This window comes from Tiliqua scincoides, chromosome 13 (assembly GCF_035046505.1).
Source record: "Tiliqua scincoides isolate rTilSci1 chromosome 13, rTilSci1.hap2, whole genome shotgun sequence".
NCBI classification, from domain to species: domain Eukaryota; kingdom Metazoa; phylum Chordata; class Lepidosauria; order Squamata; family Scincidae; genus Tiliqua; species Tiliqua scincoides.
The window spans coordinates 7,279,115-7,293,507 of NC_089833.1; the positions used below are offsets into that span (position 1 = coordinate 7,279,115).

Here is a 14,393-nt window from a genome sequence, read left to right on the forward strand (position 1 = left end):
GGCAGTTTACATAGGCAGGCTATTTAAATCCCCGTAGGGATTTTTACAGTTGAAAGAAGGTTCTATCTTTCAAAAACCACAACATTCAGATGTTTCTTTCTGATCTGGTTTCACATTCTGGCCTCCATCCTCCCACGCTCGGAGCAGATGGAATCACTAGGCTCAGCTTGTCAGCTGCTTCAAGGTCGCACGGTGCCGGTGGCCTCGAACTGGCGACCTTGTGGATGTTATCTTCAGGCAAATGGAGGCTCTACCGTCTAGACCAGGGGTGTCCAAAGTTTTTGGTAGGAACATAAGAACATAAGAACAGCCCCAATGGATCAGGCCATAGGCCCATCTAGTCCAGCTTCCTGTATCTCACAGCGGCCCACCAAATGCCCCAGGGAGCACACCAGATAACAAGAGACCTCATCCTGGTGTTCTCCCCTACATCTGGCATTCTGACTTAACCCATTCCTAAAATCAGGAGGTTGCGCATACACATCATGGCTTGTACCCCATAATGGATTTTTCCTCCAGAAACTCGTCCAATCCCCTTTTAAAGGCGTCTAGGCTAGACGCCAGCACCACATCCTGTGGCAAGGAGTTCCACAGACCGACCACGCGCTGAGTAAAGAAATATTTTCTTTTGTCTGTCCTAACCCGCCCAACACTCAATTTTAGTGGATGTCCCCTGGTTCTGGTATTATGTGAGAGTGTAAAGAGCATCTCCCTATCCACTCTGTCCATCCCCTGCATAATTTTGTATGTCTCAATCATGTCCCCCCTCAAGCGTCTCTTTTCTAGGCTGAAAAGGCCCAAACGCCGTAGCCTTTCCTCATAAGGAAGGTGCCCCAGCCCCGTAATCATCTTAGTCGCTCTCTTTTGCACCTTTTCCATTTCCACTATGTCTTTTTTGAGATGCGGCGACCAGAACTGGACACAATACTCCAGGTGTGGCCTTACCATAGATTTGTACAACGGCATTATAATACTAACCGTTTTGTTCTCAATACCCTTCCTAATGATCCCAAGCATAGAATTGGCCTTCTTCACTGCTGCCGCACATTGGGTCGACACATTCATAGGAGGGCCACATTGTCTCTCTGACACTGTGTCGGGGTGGGGGTGGGGGGGAAGAATTAATTTACATTTAAAATTTGAATAAATGTACCTAAGTTTACATAAATGAATATATTAAAGATGAACTTATATGAATGAATGAAGGTCTTGCAATAGTTCAAGGCCTATGAAAGGCACAAAACAAGGCTGGCCTTTCCTTTGCTGCTGCTACTGCATCACAGATGTGAAACAACAAACAGTGGAGGGAGCCCTCATCCCACAGCTAATGTGAGAGGTCAAACTGCTCACTCTGAGAGCAGTTGCGTTGGGCCAGTGTGGGCTCCAATGAGGCTCCAGGGGGCAGAGGCTCATTGGAGACTGGGGGCTCCCTGAGGGCCGCATTGAGAGGCCTTGAGGGCCACAAGTGGCCCCAGGGCCGGGGTTTGGGCACCCCTGCTCTAGACCAGACCTCCTGCCTGGTAATGCGCTGGCCCTGTTCATATCCTTTACATACACAGGAGTAAGTCCCATTTGAACTTAATGAGACTTACTTCTGAGTAGATAGGATTGTCCCACCAATTACTGTAAGCCATTCACTCCATTTCTGGGTCTCGTCTATTATATTAATGCAGGGCTGTTTGCAAGTTGTAGAAATCTTAGTGACGATGAATTTCATTTAAATCGGAACGTGGAACTATGATTCTAAGAGTTGACTTTTTATTTTTTTTAACTTGGAATGCCTTTAGAAGCCAAGTGCTGTTGCTTAATGCGCTTGATGTACTGTGCGCCGAATGATAACACTGAAGGCTCTTTAGGCTGCAGTTTTACCAATAAGTTTATTCCGTTCCTGGACAGAATGAGAAGCACAATTTAATTCTGTGCATACACCAGCTACATGAAAAGCAACAATGGCAATGTTGTTCTCCATTCAGGCAGGTAATTCCCTTTAGTAAATCAACCTGATGTGCTAAAAAGCTTTTGTCTTAAGCAGCCTTTGGTGTTCTGCCCCAAGGAACGGAGCTCGCTCCCGGCCTGTTTGGGGTAGTGATCCTTGCTGGCTAGCAACACACTTCACTTCCCAGGGATAATGAGGACAGTGGCTGCCATGGATTCCCAGGGGCTCTACTGCTGAGGCATCCAGTATGCCAGGCTACCACCTGGGGATGGTGATGTTGCAAGAGCTGAAAACCCCCTCCCTGGATTCCCTTTGCTGTGTGGGAAGGAGCTTGCAGCAAGGAGAACGTAAGAAGCCAGCGTGGAGGTTCCTCCATGTTTGGAGAAGCTTGCCCTGCAGCAAGCGTGGGTGCAAGTCTTCTGTGCAAGCATCGCCCTAGGTTCTGGGAAGAGCTGTGGGTGTGGGTGCTAGATCATGTCCCCCCTCTGGGACTGTGTGTGAATTAAGCCATTGTTTAGGGGGGGGTGAGCGCCGCCTTTTCATGCAGAAGGTCCCAGGTTCTGCTTAGGGCATCTCTAGTGTGGTGGAGAGAGATTCCCTGTGTCTGAAACCCTGGAGCGAGGCTGTCAGTCATTCTAGACCTTTGGTTCCCTACCTGTGAGAGGCAAGTGAGAACCACCATGCTCGCACTTGGATCCATTGCAGACCACCAAGCCCACAGCTGTGGGAGGACGTGGTGATGGTGCAATGACATCGTCGTGCCACCGCCAACCAGATTGCCCCATTTTTGGACCAGTCCAAAGGAGGGCTGCCCATACAAAAGCCAGCAAAGCAACAAGCCCACAATGCTTCACTGGCCTGTCGACCGCTGGGCCCAGCCAGTTTGTAGACCACCTCCCGTGATCCTGTGGACCATGGGTTGGGAGCCCCTGTTCTAGAAAGTACTAAGGAGGAGACAGTCTGACTTGGCACCATTCTCTGTGCAACTTCCATTCGCTGCCGTCAGCCAGTCCCTGAACTGGAGCCCCTTCCTTGCACCATTTTGGGCAGCTTGAGAATTGTACAACTCTGGGCACACCTGGGCTGCCTTTGCGGTTGACTGGTGGTGTTTTATAGTCACCCATTGGTCATTACAGTTGCAAATATCACAGCCAGGTGTCTGATTTGCTACAGCAGCACATCTCCCAACCTTGGTTGGCTAGTCGATGCATCACCGTGACCGTTTGCCTCGTGGTTGAATTTTGCCCAGCGGCAAAGAATAGGGTCGCTTTATACGTATTTAATTACTTGACAAAAATGTTAATTTTTCCAGATCTGTCAATTCAGGTGTAGATCTGTCACAGGGCCATCACTTCTCTGTGGGGTGCCCCTGTGAGTAAAGGCATTAAAGAGTGCAGCCTATATACGCTGCTCCCAAGGTCAAATTAAAGCTGATGCAGGGCATCTACTTTGTACTGAAAAGCAGCTTGGGAAAGGGGGTGCCAGTTTAATGGGAGATGGGGTGAGATGGGAAGGACTTAAGGATGTACATGCCCCTTACAAAATACTCTGGTTTCATAGGTAACCTCCCACTGGCTCTATTTCAGCTCAGACATTTAAAAAAAAAATCTGTTCATCACTCTTCTGAATCTCAATTTACTTATTTAAACATCTAGGCTGCATTTCTTCTTGGGTGATCTTGAGCCCTTCACTGTCTCTAAGCCTCACCTACCTCACAGGGTTGTTGTGAAGACAAAAGGAGGGAAGGAACTATGTACACCACCCTGAGTTTCTTGGAAGGGCAGTATAAAAAATGGGGGAGGGCGAAAGGCTTTTGATGGAATCAATGTTCCTGGCCAGTGCTCTACGTGTACTTTCTCTTTTCTGTGGAATATGTCCCAGAACCCTCTGCTTGGGGTTCCTTACACAAGCTTTATTCCAGTGGACTAGCTATATTTAATTTGTTGCAGTGAAAACAAAATTTGTGGCACCTAAATAAAAAGTGCTAATCATTATTGCCCTGTTGTGGGAAGTATCCCTAGCAGGCAGGAGTGACGCAGAGCTCTGGGCTGTTTCTTAACAGTAGAACTCAGGACATAGGAAACTGCTGCCTATTGAATCGGCCCCTTGGAGCATCTAGTTAATAATAATAATTAATAACAACTAGGTATTTATATACCGCCTTTCTGGTCATCAGATTACTCCTCTGACTTTATTCAGGGCGGTTTACATAGGCAGACGTTTCTAAATCCCCCAAGGGGATTTTTACAATCATAAAGGTTCTCTCTTTCAAGAACCAACCACATTTCAGAATGGATCTTCCTGGTTTGGTCTCACTTCTGGCCTCCAGTTCTCCCACGCAGGCTGACAAGCAGCTCCATCTCTCACACGGAGGGCAGCCAAGACGCTTCTTGCTCACACCAAGAGCAGGTGGAATCACTCAGCTCCGCTTGTCAGCTGCTTCAAGGTCTTGCCATTCTCAGCCATTCAGGGAGCTGCTGGTGTCCTTGAACTGGCAACCTTCTGATATTATCTTTGGGCTAACGGAGGCTCTACCCTCTAGACCAGACCTCCTGCCCAGAGGTCTGGTCTATACAGAAATAGAAATTATACAGAAATACAGCACAGCTGCAAGTCTCTAACCACATCATACAGCATTTGCTACTTTCCCTCTACATTTATAACTTCAGACATAATTAATGCACTTTTTCTGGAAAAAAAAAACAACCAATTTAGATATCCTGAATCTCACTGCTTGTTCAAATTAATTGTTAATGCCAATTGTTTACTTACATTCTGTCGGTATCTGAAGATGAGGTTCTGGAACAAATGAGTTGCGGAAAAAAACACACACAGGAAGTACCGAGCAAACAGGTTTTGACAACAGCATTGAACAATCACCCCCACTTTCCAATACTATACCACCAAGTTTTGGCACCACACCTTTCCACCAAGCCTCTGGCACCATATCTTAATCCTCATTATCTACATACATACAATAAATATAAGTCCATCTAACTCAGTGGTTCCCAATTGGGGTACGTGTATCCCCAGGGGTACTTGCCAGGACCTTTAGGGGTACTCAAAAAAGATGTCTGCCCTGACTGGCAGCTGTCTGGAGGGTTAGGCAGGGGTCTTTCCTAGCCTAACTTTGAGGTGCCAGGCATGGAACTTCCTGTATGCAAAGTTGCGTCCTGTTTCTTTGTAAATCTAAAGAGGGTCTGTAACTTGGGGTAGAGCATCTGTCCTGTGTACTGATAGTCCCAGGTTCAAGTCTGGCTACCTCCAGCTACCATTGGGAGAGACTTCCAGAGCTGAAACCCTTTCCTGATCCTCCAGAAGTTTCCAGGTTCAGCCCCTGACTAAACTCTCTCTGGCTTGTCAAGGGTTTGGCCTGGGGCTTTCCAAGCCCTTCCTGAAGATGCAGGAGAGATTGGGACTTTTTGCATGCAAAAAAGATGCTCTGTCACTCAGCCACAGCCCCTTCTCCTTTTTGGTCCTTGTGGGTCTGAACTATTTCATGCACTGCTCTCGAGGATTTTGAACCAGAGCCGTGGAAGAAAGTGGAAAGCTGTACACAACTTAATTTAGTCCCATCCTGCATATAGAAATGCCTGGGAGCAGAACCTTAAATTCTGTTCCTGTTGTGATTGTGAAAGCCTATGAAATTGACATGTTTAAATGAAATGAAATTGATGCGTTTGCTTTAATGGAACCCCAGCAACTGTGTGTTGAAGGGTCTTGCCTTAACGGATGGTAGGATCCTCCATATTGTGCAAAATCAGGGGCTTGGGGAGCAAGCCCTATGCCGTGATGCTTGGCCTTCTGCAGCTTGCCGTGCCACAGCAGAGAATTTTTCCTCCCGAGAGGAAACAGCCGCTTAGTTAGGAAGCCAGTCGTAAGCTTAATGCTATCCAATTATCGGCTGTGCTGCCATATGGGTGGCGGTTTGAGTACCTGTGAGATTTTAAGCTTGCTAGTTGGCCTGCTTTGGAGCGCCTAAGTGCATTATGTCAGCGCAATCTTGTTTTGAACTCCGGCACGGGATTGTCTGCGTGGATCCCTCCTTGGGCTGTGGGTGTTCATAGTGCAGCATGACGCTTTTGACAGGAGTCGCCACGTGTGGGTATGCGCCGTTCTCTCTCCCTTGCCCTCCTTAAATGTCGGTTGTCACAAAATGGGAATGTGAGTCGGAAGAGTCTATGGGACTACTTGGTGGTTTCTTTCCGCAGAGAAATTTAATTTGGGGCATCCAATCCCTGGGACCAATGGGGGCAGATTGGTGGGAGGTGCGCACCCATGTTCTTCCACATGCCTGCATCAATGCTGCTGCTTCTTTTCATTGTACACCTGGAACTAGAAGAGGAAGAGGGGGATGGTTTAAAACAGGGGTCGGCAACCTTAAACACTCAAAGAGCCATTTGGACGCATTTTCCGGAGGGAAAAAAACCTCAGGAGCCACAAAACCCTTTTGACATCTAAAATGAAGATAACACTGCATATATAGTTTTTTTTTACTTTTATGCTCTTATAGGTCCCATTTTTATAATGTAGCCCCCTCTTGTAGCTTTTAGTTAGTTTTGTCATACATTCTTGTCCTGTGTTTTCAGATGCCTGGTCCTCTATGGTGTTTTGCCTGATTCCAAGGCCATTCTCTGCCTGGAGAATTATGCCCACTTTAAGCAAATCAGCTCCCCTTCTTTCCCCCAACAAATGACCCTGGTTCTGCCCTGCACTCCTGCTGGACCCCACCTCCAGGGTAGCTCGCCTGTTCAACCTGCAGAGGTCCTCTCTCCTGCCAGCAGCCTCCTGCCACTACAGCAGACCCTTGGTCCTCAGCAGGTCTTGGGCACAGCAGCCACACACCAAACTCCAGGGTCTCCAGCAGTCCATTAGTCACAAAGTCAGTCACAGTCCAAGGTCAGATTCCAAAGTAAGTCAGTCAGAGTATCCAAGTCAATAAAGGCAAGTCAGTCTCTTCTCCAACCCACACCCCCCTTCCTGCCTCAGGTGCTCCTTATATCCCTGAGGGCCCTATTGCCTTCAAGTGGCTGTAGCTGTGCTGCACACTCTGCTGGATGCCCAGGCCTTACCCTTAAAGGGGCCACTGCTGACACCACATCTACCTCTTCACCAGATCTTCCTAGATTCCAATACATATGACATCTGCTTATCTTACATGGATACTAAAGAACTCCCCCCACCTTCCAGAGGCATCCTGCTGGAAGGAAAAAAAGGACACAGACTCCAGAGGTGGAGAAGAGAAGAAGCCTGAGCTGGGGGGGGGGGAAGGTGGGGGGGGCAGCCACAGGCCAGCTTCTGCCCTGCCTGCCTGCCCTCCCTCCCTCCCTCAGGCTGCAACCCTCTCCACACTATCCTGGGAGTAAGCCCCATTGACTACAATGGGACTTCTGAGCAGACAAGTTGGTTGGAGCTCTCAGGCTGCAGTCCTCTCCACACTTTCCTGGGAGGAAGCCTCACTGACTACTTGTGAGTAGACCTGCACAGGAGGGGGCTGAGGCTACAGCCCTCTACACCTTCCTGGGAGTAGCCCAGGGACTACATCAGGGCTTGCTCTCGAACAGAACTGCACAGGCTCCCACTCACCCGTCCTTGCACTTGGCCTTGAGCAGGCTCCAAGGCTGCCATCCCAGGCACCCTTTCCTGGGAGTAAGCTTCATCTGCTGTAATGGGGCTTACTACTGAGTAGACACACAGGATGTCTCCCCTGCTGTGGAGGAAAAGCCTCTCCTTGCACTGAGTGGGGACCTGCAAGGGCTTGCAATGGCTGAGGAGGAGGACGTCCTGCTGGAGAGTTGGGGAAGGGAAAAACAGGGAGCTTAAGCCTGCAGAGCGGGCAAAATTGAAAAGGGAAACCAATGTGGGGCAGGTGGGGATGAAGGGAGAGGAGGGCAGTGAGCTCAGGGGGTGGAGGGAAGCAGCCTGCCCTCCCCACACAGGTGCCTCCTGTTACCCCCTTTGCCACTTTCACCGGGAGGAGCCGCAGCAGACAGCTGAAAGAGCCGCAGCTCTAGAGCCGCAGGTTGCCGACCCCTGGTTTAAAAGATAGACTGGTGGGTTAGAGCAAGGGCGCTAACATTAAACCTGCAGGCTGGTTGTGGCCCACAGAAGCTCTGTATCCAACCCACATGATAATTGGGCTCTCCCAGTACCACCATCAGTTGCTCTGAGCTGCAAAGTGGCGTACTGGCAGAAACAGCACTGCTGGAAGGGTGGCCTGAGTTATAGGCTCTCGCATATCTTGAAAATTTGATCAATATTTGCGTATTTTCTCTTCTGTCATTTGCAGCTAATGAGTTCCTACGTGAGATAAAAGTGCTTTGTTTCTGGTCCTCATCTGCTTAATATCACTTCCAGCCCTCAGCAGGCACCATGAATGGTATTTTGCCCTATGTATGAAATGAATTTGACACCCCTGGGTTAAAGCGATGCTAGGAAATCTTGAACTAGTCTGACTGTACACTTCAACGGGGGCAAGTGACGTTTTGTCACAGTCTGCCCTTTTTCTTGATACCTCGATCAACTTCCTGTTTTTGGCCAAGTTTCTCTCTTGTGGAAATCTCTTTTAGAAGGTCAACAAGAGCGGTAGAATCAATACGTTAAGTTGCAAACAGGAAGTGGTGATGAGGAGCTTTCGTGAAGGTTAAAATTAGTCATCTCTTATGAATGCATTTTTGACACACCGTGGAGACACATTTTTTGCTTGTCGCCAAAACACTATTGGGGGATGCAGTGTGGTCAGTGTCTCTCTCTCTCCCTCCCTCCCCCTTCTTGAAGACTTTTGCTAGTGAGATCTATCCACAAATCTTACTAGAAGTTGAGATCTGGGGCGAGAGTCATGTGGTTTCCTTTGTTTTCTACAGGTTAGGTCAAAGTTGGAAGGTCATAGGTGGCCCATTACTGAAACAAGAGTTTGTTATTCGTTAAGGAATTTAAAAAAATATATATACAGTTGGTGCCTTGGTATCTGTGGGGAATTCATTCCCGGAACTCCCAGATTTAAGGTTACCCCCTTAAGGTTTAAGGTTACCCCCTTAAGCTTTAAGGTTACCCCTTAAAGCCTCCGAAGGTGATTGGAGCTGAAGATCACTTCTGGTTTTGCGTCAAAACCAGACAGCCTTTGGAGGGCTGAGGGAGCCATCCAAAGGCCTTAAAACATCACTTCTGGTTTTGATGCATAACCATGAGAGACCTTCTAAGGCTTTTTGAAGCTCACAGAGGCCTCTGGAGATGACCGGAGCACAGCGACAGTCACCTTTTGGAGACTTCAGGTTTCCCCTTTCAACATTATATATAATATAATGTTATATTAGTTCCCCCTTTCAACATTATATATAATATATGTATGGCAGCAACTGTTACCCTGCACATGCCCGATCTCGTCTGATCTGGGAAGCTAAGCAGGGTCAGGCCTAGTTAGTACTTGGATGGGAGACCGCCTGGGAATACCAGATGCTGTAGGCTTATACCATAGTCTTTCGAGACTGAAGGTTGCCAACCATGTATTGTAGACCTGTGTCCTTCTTGCATCTAGGCATGCTGGTGCAGAATCCTCTTAGGAATATATATTTTTAGGAATATATATTTTTATTTTAAATTTTCTTACTACACCTTATATTTACATTATATTTACATTCCCGTACGCGAAAATCCGTTACATTACCGGTTTTATCTTTGTTTCTTACTAATACAATGTAGTATCTTATCTAACTTACATCTAATACACAATTGTTACCTAGCATTAATTGAAAAATGTTGCACAAATGTTTCAATTTCCAGTTTTCTGTTTTCGCAGCTGCTCCTGGATTCCCAGGTGGCGGCTGTGGCTAGGGGGGCCTTCGCTCAGCTTCGGCTGGTGCGCCAGCTGCGGCCGTACTTGGATCGTGCAGACCTGGCCACGGTGATCCATGCCTCGGTGACATCGAGATTAGATTACTGTAACGCACTCTATGTGGGGCTGCCCTTGAAGACGGTTCGGAAACTGCAACTAGTGCAGAATGCGGCGGCCCGTGTGGTTACTGGAGGTAGGCGGTTCGACCCTGTCAGTCCGCTTCTCCAGCGGCTGCACTGGCTGCCCATTCGTTTCCGGGCCCAATTCAAGATGCTGGTATTGACCTTTAAAGCCCTATACTGCTCTGGACCAGGGTATCTTAGAGATCGCCTGCTCCCGTACAATCCGGCTCGCCCTCTCAGGTCATCAGAGAAGGCCTTTTTACAAGTGCCGCCGCCTAGGGAGGTACGTGGGGCGGCTGCAAGAAATAGGGCCTTCTCAATAGTGGCACCAACGCTATGGAACTCCCTTCCCCTTGACTTAAGAATGGCTCCCTCTCTTGAGACCTTTCGGCAAGGCCTGAAGACCCTTCTGTTTAAACAGGCCTTCTGAGTTCTTGGCCTTTTAACATTTTTTAACATCTTTTAATATTTTTTTTACAGGCCTGATTCTTTTATGACTTGCTGCTGCTCTATGCTCTTTTTACCTATTTTTACTCTGACTGCTGTTTTTTAGTATGTGTTAATATGTTTTTATTTGTTTTTAAATTGTTTTTAATATGTTGTAAGCCGCCTTGAGTCCCTTCGGGGAGAAAGGCGGGGTAGAAATAAAGTTATTATTATTATTATTATTTTCTGTCACGTTATTGGAGCAGTTGTTCCCTGGTCCCAAGGCCAAAATTTTTTCCACTTGGTTTCTGACATTCTTTCTTTTTTGTATCTACTTAATGCGTTTACTTTAAACAATATAAATTCAACCAAATTACTTATTTTACTTTCTTTTCCAATTTTAATTTCTCTGTTTAATTTCTCAGTCCAGCAGCCTGTCTCGTGTCTCAACATTTCAGATGCTAAATTGGAGAAAATTTTAAAATTTTTTAGTGTTTTGTGGCTGTGTGGATGGTAACAACTTTCTGACCTTTTCATTATATATCACTTTTAAAACAGGATGGCTTCCTGGCAAAGGATTTGTATCTAAGAGCTCATGCAAGGGGAGGTGGGCTGCAATTAATAGTATGACACAAAATGAAATTTGGAGGCTTATTTTTTGGCCTCCATAATCCTCCAAATTATGACATGGTTTGCTTTGTGATTGTAGGTGAAGGACCTCACCAAGTTCTTGGACCCTGCCGGCCTTGGAGTGATCAGCTTTGAAGACTTCTATCAAGGAATCCTGGCAATCAGAAATGAAGGTTAGTTTAATGCACGAGAGAGAGAGAGAGAGAGAGAGAGAGAGCTGGAGTACTGGAACCCGCATTTCTCTTCCTTGTTGGGTGAGGAGCAGTGCTGCTTGGTGGTGGTTGAAGTGTGACCAGGTGGTGCGTCTCCTGTGGAGGGGAGCCCCTTCAGCACTCCTAACTGCTTGGCAGTTTGGGCACTTTGCCCAGATGGAACCTTCTAGCCTGTCGTGACTTAATGAGAAGCGGGAGGGAGAGGGTGGTATCGTTCCTGACGATTTGGCACTCTTGGGAGTGTGATTTGCCACACACCCCTTCCTTCAAGCTGTTTGAGTCTTTCTCTTGTACGGTAGCATCAAAAGCTTGCGCTGATTCTTCACTCATTGAGCAGCTTTTGCTGAGCAATGTCACGCCAGAAAGATTCAATTGGCAGCAAGCAGCTCATTATATTTAGGCTTTCCTGCCCTTCTGGTGACACATGTATATTTTTTCCTTGTGGGATCTGCATTGCAGATTCTTTAGCAGAGAGAAAGCAAAGACAGGAGCTTGATCCCTCACATGGGTAGCTAGGGACTCGACCACATTTTGGGGATCCATTGGGGGGAGGTTGTGGCCAGAGAATCTGGCCAGCTGGGGTTGCCAATCTGTAAAAGGAAGAGCTCTGCAGACAAGGGGTCAAAATAGGGGGCTGGCTAGGCAGCATCTTTCCTTATCTGGTGCACGTGGGGAGAGACTATTTGAAGAGTTCTTAAATCTGGTTCAGCGGCATGGGCTCTTTGGTTCACATGCCAGCTTTAGTAAGGAGTTGGGGTAACCCGTTCAGAACCCTTTGAACTGGTTTGAATATATTTCGTGCGCGACGGTTGCGAACCGGAGTTTGCTGCAACATCTTATGAATGCTAGAAGTGTTTAAAGCAAGATAGAACACTTTATTATTAAGAATCCGTTGAGTCTCTGGAATTTCTAAAAAGTGTTTACAAGTCAAATCTATCTGATGGGATGGAAACCAGGAAAGTGGAGCAAACTTCAGGTCAGTTCAGATTCACTGGGAAAACCCTTTTGGAACTGGTGGGTGGATACAGGTTTTGGATTGACTAGGTATTGAGTTTCTGACCGAACAGGTGTGTGGAATCTATCTGTGGTGCTCAATCTGATGTCCTGTCCGTGCACATGAGTCGTCACTAGCTGTGAAAGGGCACCAGGATGAGGTCTCTTGTTATCTGGTGTGCTCCCTGGGGCATTTGGTGGGCCGCTGTGAGATACAGGAAGCTGGACTAGATGGGCCTATGGCCTGATCCAGTGGGGCTGTTCTTATGTTCTTAACTACAATTCCCAGGAAGCCTTGCAGGTCTCTTGTTATCTGGTGTGCTCCCTGGGGCATTTGGTGGGCCGCTGTGAGATACAGGAAGCTGGACTAGGTGGGCCTATGGCCTGATCCAGTGGGGCTGTTCTTATGTTCTAAAACTATAATTCCCAGGAGGCCTTGCAGGTCTCTTGTTATCTGGTGTGCTCCCTGGGGCATTTGGTGGGCCGCTGTGAGATACAGGAAGCTGGACTAGGTGGGCCTATGGCCTGATCCAGTGGGGCTGTTCTTATGTTCTAAAACTACAATTCCCAGGAGGCCTTGCAGGTCTCTTATTATCTGGTGTGCTCCCTGAGGCATTTGGTGGGCCACTGTGAGATAAAGGAAGCTGGACTAGATGGGCCTATGGCCTGATCCAGTGGAGCTCTTCTTTAACTACAATTCCCAGGAGGCCTTGCAGGTCTTCTTGTTGTCTGGTGTGCTCCCTGGGGATTTGGTGGGCCACTGTGAGATACAGGAAGCTGGACTAGATGGGCCTATGGCCTGATCCAGTGGGGCTGTTCTTACGTTCTTATGATTGTATGCATTTGCTGATGCTTCTGGTGTGTCTGTACTGGTGTGCTGTCACCTATTGTCTTGCTCTTCATAGCCTCTACTAGCTTAGCGGTGTTCATGTTCCCCAAACCAAGACCGTGTCTGAGCCAACAGTTTGACCTAGTTGCAAGAGAGATGGTGAGGGTGTTTGTAGTGGCCGCGTCACTTTGCCTTCATTGCCGCGCAATAGAGATGGGGATAGCAAATGCGTGGCTGTCAGCTCCTTTCTTCGACTTGGCCGCCCCAAGGCTCCAGCTGATCTAGTGTGACGATCTTGAATAAGAACCTTGCGTCCGTCTTTGCCTTGAGACTTCAAGCCAGCTTACAGAGCCAAATTTGTTTTTGTTTCAGTAGTAGAACTGCCTCTGCAACAGGATTCCTCCTGCCTCTTCAGCCTGTCTTCCTGCTTGGGTCACAGACTCTCCCCATTCAGACCGTTCTGTGACTCTCAGGCGCCATGGGCAGTAATGCGCTCCCAGCTGACTTGACACTCCTGAAAGCACCTATTGTTTTCAGTCATTTCTGTGTGAAGCAGAAATAAACATGCTCCAGTTATGACCGGGGCATCAATTCTGCTGCCCTCGCTCTGCTTTTCCCACTGAACTCATGCTGTGCCTGCCCCTTTAAAAAAAAAAAAGGTCTTTTTGGAACTTTTCCCACTTGAAAAATAGGCCTGCACACCTTCCTTCTCAGTACTTAAGAGGAAATCCATAAAAACAGCTATGGGGTATGGCTTGAGTCTCCTTCTTTTGGTCTGCTTTAAGTCTTTATCCCAAATCTATAACTAAAAGGAATTCCTATTATTGCAGTGGAGACCAAACTTGCTTAACGTAAGAGCCACATACGATAAACTTCAGATGTTTGAGAGTCGCAATATTTAAGAAGCAGTTAAATTCTTAAATATTTACTCACCATAAACATTAAACTTGCATTTTAATCCAGTGGGCTCTCAGTTTATACCTGGTAAATTAATTACAAAGCTTGAATTTTTTTTAAATTTACCTTTTATATTAATTGCGATGCAAAAAGGAGTTTGGCCGACGTATTTCCGAGAGCCGCACTTTATAAGTCAAAGAGCTGCTTGTGGCTTGTTTGCTGTGGTTTGGCCACGCTTACGTTAGAGGGAGCCCTGTGTCTCTTGGGTCTTTCTCCAGGGTCATAGGACCAATTCCTTTCTCCTCTGCCCTGCTACTTGACTTTCCACTCTTACTTTGTCCAGCTTGGATTATTTTTTTTAGCGCCGTATACACACAAAAGGAGATCTGGGCTACTGTCTGCACATGTCCGATGTCATCTGATCTCAGAAGCTAAGCAGGGTGAGGCCTGGTTAGTACTTGGATGGGAGACCGCCTGGAAATACCAGGTGCTGTAGGCTTATACCATAGTCTATCAA

At 47.4% G+C, this 14,393-nt stretch overlaps 1 protein-coding gene across 1 annotated transcript in view; it reads left to right on the forward strand.

The window, feature by feature from the left end:
• The window catches only part of RAB11FIP3 (RAB11 family interacting protein 3), a 95,403-nt gene that overhangs the window by 27,576 nt on the left and 53,434 nt on the right, over nt 1-14,393 (forward strand). The window contains exon 2 of the mRNA XM_066640569.1: nt 11,025-11,118. Coding sequence (XP_066496666.1) covers nt 11,025-11,118 — 94 coding nt within the window. The remainder of the gene's footprint in view (nt 1-11,024; nt 11,119-14,393) is intronic.